At 36.6% G+C, this 7,182-nt stretch overlaps 1 protein-coding gene across 1 annotated transcript; it reads left to right on the top strand.

Moving 5' to 3' along the window:
• Positions 1–617: 617 nt before the first annotated feature.
• LOC103717174 (serine hydroxymethyltransferase 4) lies at positions 618–4,563 on the top strand. The gene is made up of 4 exons (XM_008805463.6): positions 618–1,502; positions 2,685–3,075; positions 3,158–3,259; positions 4,041–4,563. The coding sequence occupies exons 1-4, from the start codon at positions 636–638 to the stop codon at positions 4,283–4,285; spliced, it is 1,605 nt and encodes a 534-aa protein (XP_008803685.4). The 5' UTR covers positions 618–635; the 3' UTR covers positions 4,286–4,563.
• Positions 4,564–7,182: the final 2,619 nt, after the last annotated feature.

Consider the following 7,182-nt stretch of genomic DNA (forward strand, 5'->3'; position numbering starts at 1 on the left):
TAGTTTGAGGTCTAAAAATCAGCATGTTCACAATGCAATTGACTTATGTAACCTTAGCTTTATTTCACCTTCAATCCAAGTTCCATCATCGTCCTTGTATTCATATGTTTTATCAAACATGGTTTAGCCATCATATTGCGTTGATTTATTTTATATGTACTCATTTGGTTCATAAAAAAGAAAAAAAATATAATCAGCAAAAAAAAATAAAAAAATAAAATATTTAATTAAAATTTTTAAAAAATATTTTTTATAAAAAATAATTTTTATGTCCCATGGAAAAAAGTCCATGGGTACGAGAAAGATCAAAAGGTGGAGAATTTGGAAATTTTTTTTGTCAAAAATACTTTTTAAAGGGATGGAATAAGATTTTTTTAATTAAAAGCATAACAAATATTTTATATATTTTTTAAAAAATGGGTACTTAATTAAATATAAATTATTTTATAATATACTATTTTTCTATATTAAATCAGACATATAAAAATTAATTTTTTAAATATTGTATTTTTAAATATTAATTTTTTATAAGAATATTAAAAAAAAATCTTTCTCAGCCCTAAAGAGCTTTCTATGGTAATTGGTAAATAAACCCGCGATCACTGACCTCCCACGCCAACAAACCAGACGTCGTGATGTGCACTCAAACCGCCGCCACGTCTATAAATTCCCTTCCATTTTTCCACCACCGACTTCACCTCCAACCCAATCCTCCCCTCCTCATTCCCATCCCGAGGCCTCCTCCTCCCAGATCTCTTCTCTCCCAACTTCTCCTCCGCCACTCGCTCGCCTCCACCTCCACCTCCACCTCCACCTCCGCCGCCATGGACTCCGTGGCCTCCTGGGGCCTCGCGCCGCTCGACGCCGTCGACCCGGAGATCCACGACCTGATCGAGCACGAGAAGCGCCGGCAGTGCCGCGGCATCGAGCTCATCGCCTCCGAGAACTTCACTTCCTTCGCCGTCATTGAGGCCCTCGGTAGCCCTCTCACCAACAAGTACTCCGAGGGCATGCCCGGCAACCGATACTATGGCGGCAACGAGTTCATCGACGAGATCGAGAACCTCTGCCGCGCCCGCGCCCTCACCGCTTTCCGCCTCGACCCAGCCCGCTGGGGCGTCAACGTCCAGCCGTACTCAGGCAGCCCCGCCAACTTCGCCGCCTACACCGCCGTCCTCAACCCCCACGACCGCATCATGGGCCTTGACCTCCCCTCCGGCGGCCACCTCACCCACGGCTACTACACCTCCGGTGGCAAGAAGATCTCCGCCACCTCCATCTACTTTGAGAGCTTGCCTTACAAGGTTAGCCCCGTCACCGGCTACATCGACTATGATAAGCTTGAGGAGAAGGCCCTCGACTTCCGCCCCAAGCTCATCATCTGCGGTGGGAGCGCCTACCCGAGAGACTGGGACTATGCCCGGCTCCGGTCCATTGCTGACAAGTGCGGCGCCCTCCTGCTCTGCGACATGGCTCACATTAGTGGCCTCGTTGCCGCTCAGGTATCTGCCATAATGATATTTTGAGACTTGCTTTCCTCCCAAAATGATATTTTTAGATCTGCGTCTTGTTCCCATCGGGCGGTTAACGGGGACCTTGATGCATGATATGTGGATCTGATTGAAATTGATGAGATTTGTTTAATTGGTTGCAAGAACTAGATTAGATCTCGTGAAGTTTGGAGGTCATCAAGTAAATTTTTGGTTTGTTTCTGATCTTGTCTGATCTATTGAAGCAAGTGCCTTTTTTTAATTTTTATATGGTCGTAAGCTCTTAATGACCTGCTTTATTTGTTTTGCTTGATCTATCTATGCATCTCTATGAACTGATTAATGAAATATTTAAATCTACCATGCTTATAGTGTAGATTCTGGAATTGACGGCTTTGAGTAATTCATTAGTGGAGTTAATGAATTTGCTACTGATTAATGAAATATTTAAATCTACCATGCTTATAGTGTAGATTCTGGAATTGACGGCTTTGAGTAATTCATTACAAAAATGAAGAGTGAAGTTAATGAATTTGCTAATTTCATCAGGTTATGTAGAGCACCTCTTTCATAAATTTAAGAATGAGACCTGAATGTTCCAATCCTAGGTTTCTTTTGTATAGATCTGTACAGTTATAATATTTGCTGATTTAAAAAAAAGTAAGTTCTTGCGTTGTCAAAATTTTTTGATCTAGATGACTGTTTTATTGGACTTATGATTTTGAGGAAACAAACGAAGCAATAAACTTCATGAATATTGAAGAATGTTATCTTGATTCAACTACATGAACGAACTTCCTAAATATCCTGATCCAAGATTTCTTCTGCTAAACTGTTTTATATATACTACCTTTGGTGTGCATTGATTAAAGGACCTAATATGAGCTTGAGTTCTAATATTTCTGTGTTTAAATATCCGAATTTAGTTTGAATCATGTCCATGAGCAAACAAATGGGTATTAAAGTCTGCATGATTTTTGAAGGTTCAAATACAATCTGTTATATTTTATTTCTGCATTTGAATTTTAGAAAAGCTCTATACAAGTGTTGTTTGCATGGGTCTCTCAATATTAGGGACATGAAGACTTTTGTCAGAATTAGTTGATCTGTCAATAAAGTAAGGCTCTTGTGATTTATTTTGCAGGGGCATCAATATTCTTGTTAGCTTTAACTTTTTTTTTCCATGTCATGTAGGAAGCTGCAGACCCATTTGAATTCTGTGATGTGGTCACGACCACCACTCACAAGAGTCTTAGAGGGCCAAGGTCTGGCATGATCTTCTACAGGAAGGGCCCTAAGCCTCCCAAGAAGGGCCGGCCAGAAGGTGCAGTATATGATTTTGAAGATAAGATCAACTTTGCAGTGTTTCCATCCCTCCAGGGTGGTCCTCACAATCACCAAATTGCTGCTTTGGCTGTGGCCCTGAAACAGACCATGTCACCTGGGTTCAAGGCCTATGCCAAGCAGGTCAAGGCCAATGCTGTTGCTCTTGGAAACTATCTGATGAACAAGGGCTACAAGATCGTGACTGATGGGACTGAGAACCACCTTGTCCTCTGGGATCTCCGACCTCTTGGCTTAACTGGTATGACTTAGTAACTCCTTACTGTGATAAGTTGTTCGTTTGATGTGCATAAATTCATCTTCTCCACATTAAATATTTATAGGAAACAAGGTCGAGAAGCTTTGCGACCTTTGCAACATTACAGTGAATAAAAATGCTGTGTTCGGGGATAGCAGTGCATTGTCTCCTGGTGGTGTTCGAATTGGTAAGAACTTTTCACATTTGCAGAATGCCCTTTGTTGGTATAAATTGTTTTCTTCCAGATGATTACAAGCTTTTTAAGACCATGTATCAGCTTGTGGAATCTTTGGAATAAATTATAGTGGATTTCTGTTTTAGAAAATTTATATTTAGCATAAATACATGATAAAAGAAATCAAATGATTTGGCGAAAGTATAAAAAGTACACACCTCTTATGAAAGGCCTGTGGGGTATGCTATTATGTTTGTTCAAAGAGGATCAACAATAAGACACTAAGGATGAGTACATAAAAATACTGTTCTCATGATACATTCTCACTTGATGTAGATGAGAATTGATATGCCAGCTTGCATACATGGTATGCTCATAATACAATCCCACTCGATGGGTCAGATGAGCTGCCGACGCCTCATGTGAGGTTCAACTCTAAAATCATGGTCATTGCTATGTGCACTCTGTACGCAAATAGTTCTCATCTGCACACACATGTAGATCTAGCATTCATCATACAGCAGCTGTTGAGGGTAGGGTACAACAAGTTATTTGAACAAAAAAAATTAGATTTGTGGATTTTCTTTGAACATTTGAAACCTTTCTTGTTATGTAAATCATGATTCAGAAAATGGGGAAAAAAACATCAGTTCTTGCTTTATACAAGAGTTGGAACTTGCACAACCTCTGAAAACTTATGAATGAATCCTGGTATAATTATTATAGCCATATGTTCCTACTATGCTATTTATAAATTGATGAAAATTAATCCTTACAATTGTTTGTGTTGCAGGTACTCCTGCCATGACTTCAAGGGGTCTGGTTGAGAAGGACTTTGAGCAGATTGCGGAGTTCCTTCACCAGGCCGTGACCATTTGCTTGAGCATTCAGAAAGAGCACGGGAAGCTTCTGAAGGACTTCAACAAGGGTTTAGCGAACAACAAAGATATCGAGGACCTCAAAGCAGAGGTTGAGAAGTTTGCATCTTCCTTTGAAATGCCTGGTTTTCAAATGTCTGCGATGAAGTACAATGATTAGGCCTAACATCATGATTGGCACGATGCTCTGTGCACATTACATCGTGCTTTTTTGTTGCGCCAAATTTGCTTGTTTGTCTTGACGTTACTTCAGCGACTTTTTCTTTTTTATTGTGTTTTTCTATTTCTTTTTGGCCCTTTAGATGTGCCTATGGAAAAACAACATATTTGTTCAACTGCTGGAAGGTACCTTTTGCTGCAAAGCATGAGGCACTGAAAACATATGAGAGTTGTTTTATTGAAATTGCTGTTTAGTGATTTCTAAGGGGTTCCTGGAAATATCGATCTACTGGATCTACTACTGATATCATATATTATGCTGTTGTGATTATGAATTATTAATGTTGATCGGTTATTCATGGTATTAGCTTTGGGGAATAACATTCTTCATGTAGTCTGTGCTGCTTGTTCCTTTCAACCTGCCAAGTTACGCTAAAGCTTTCCTTGCCGGAGTAAATGTAAGTTGTTTCAAATCAGATTACAGAATACAGATTTAGCAGGTCAAGTTTTTTCTTTTTTCTTTTGTTATTTTACTCATCTCTGTATGATGAACCCTAAACCTAGATCCTAAATCAGTTATCGGTCAGGGCCAAAATTCCTGATCATATGACTATGATCTGTATCATGTCGGTTTTTACTGTGTTGATTTTAAAATGTATTTATTATCTGTGTGATTGGGAAACTGCAGTGTCAAGTACTGAATGAGAATGTTGATGACATTCTCCTCATGAAATGAAAATACTAGTCACAAGTGGCTATATAATTAGTTGTGCATTGCTTGGCTCAACTGGGACTGTGTGAGCTACGCAAGACCAACAGTGGGAGTTTGTTTGGTTAACAAGTTTTATTAAGATACATTTATGTAAAACTTAAAATAAATTAATTTTATAAAAATAATTAATTATTGAGTTTTTTTAATAAAATCCATTTTGTTAAATATGTTAAGTCATAAAATCTGAAAATATATTTTATGAAAAATAGACCTCCACTTATCAAATGTTTTATAAAAATAATATTTTATATTTATATGTTTTGGAAAAATCCATACACAGTCACACAGCATCTGAATGTCTTGTAACACCTACAAACAAGACATGTATGTATGTGCTTGCATCCGCATTAAGCTTGTGTATAACATAAAATTCTCTAACATTTTAAATTTGAAGTGTCATTTTTTTTTATTGGTTTTTTAAAGGCTTCTTCAAGAATACACTTCAACTAAAAAAATAGCAACATCAAGTAATTGAGCTCCAAAGTGGATCAAAAGGCTAAGGAATATCTGATCTATGTCTTAATTAGAGGCATTGAAGTGCTGATAACTTGGTTGTGGAATGAAACAGAAATACTATAGAACTGAGTAGTATTTTCACTAAGAGTATTTTGGTCAGAAAACTTTGCAGATGAAATCAATTATAGCATGTCCTTCTTATGTTTAATAGTATATATACATTATTAAACAAAGAGGAATATGTATGTACATACATATGTATGTGCACGTACGTTTGAGGGAAGAGAGGAGATAAGAGTAAGTGATAGAGTTCAATCATTTTGAAAGTTAATTTAGAGAAAGAAATAGAGTTCAATCTATTTGGGTGAGTTCTATAAAAGCGGTCTAATGCAATTGGGAAAGGAGAGAGCACATGTGCTAGCTAACATGGACTGCGAGCAAGAAAGTGGGTAATTGGCATACTTTAAGATAAATCGGAGGGGTACTCTGGGTATAGAAAATGATAGATGAAATCCAGGGAGAAAATTCATTTATTTCAAAACTAACATATTTATACTACAATAAAAAAGGCACTGGGTTTTTTTTTTTTGGATCTGTCAAATTTCTCCATGGATGAAATATTATTCAATGTATCAACAAAACATTAATAAATTTCAATGATCGATTTAGAAACAAAAATCCCGTACTTGCGTTCTTGGAGGATTGTGCTTGAGATTAGAACCAACCCCAAAACATGGAGTTGAAAAGAATAGGATGGGGTAATTCATTGTTTACCATGTTTGAGGTGTAGATTTGTAAGCTGCTAGTATAAAAACCAACATTGCATTAATTTGACATGTTGGTGAAAGCACAGAATTTTTCACAAAAAGAAATTTTTCCAAAATTTGATATTCCATGTCTTTTGAACTATAACTTGGTATGGTCAAATGAAGTTACAAAGACATGGTTTTAGTTAAACAGCCAGTATAACAACTAGCATTTTGCACCATAGATTGGTTGCTTGGATGATATCATCCCTGGCAACTTGGGTAAGGAGGCAAAGGTCTGGGCGGGTAAAAAGATGGGAATTACTCCCTCCTAATCTCGAAAAAAGAAAAAAATAACTAGGAATTTGCACATGCCATGGGCCTATTAAGAAAAAACTGAAGAGGAGGAAAAAATTGAAAGGTGCGATAGAGAAGTGGGTTTTGCATGCTTGCAAATAAGTGCCCACATATTTAAAACATAGATGTTAGATGGAAGTGACAATTTTATCCTCTGTTTGCTACAAAAGATGGATTGGAAGAAGAATGGATAAAGAAAAAAGGATGGACGGGTCTTCCATCCATCTTCCTGTATGTTTGGCAAAATATGGAAGGATGGATGGGAATGATTCTATTCTTTGTTTGATATAGGAGGAATGAGATAAAACGTGGATGATGTTTGTATTTTACTAAACTATACTTTGATAAAATAATAATATTATTATCAATTTGGAATACTTATCAATACTAAAAAGTAGGGCAACGTATAAACTTACAAGCTTTATAATTTATAATTAAATAAAAATTATATTAATTTTAATTTAATTATATAAATAATTTTATAACTTAATTATATGAATTAATTAATTTATATATTTATTATATAAATAACTAATTAATTTATGATTTAATTTAAATAGTTAATTG

This window comes from Phoenix dactylifera, chromosome 13 (genome assembly GCF_051530095.1).
Source record: "Phoenix dactylifera cultivar Ajwa chromosome 13, Ajwa_hap1_PhDact_Kaust_v1.1, whole genome shotgun sequence".
Lineage (NCBI taxonomy): Eukaryota > Viridiplantae > Streptophyta > Magnoliopsida > Arecales > Arecaceae > Phoenix > Phoenix dactylifera.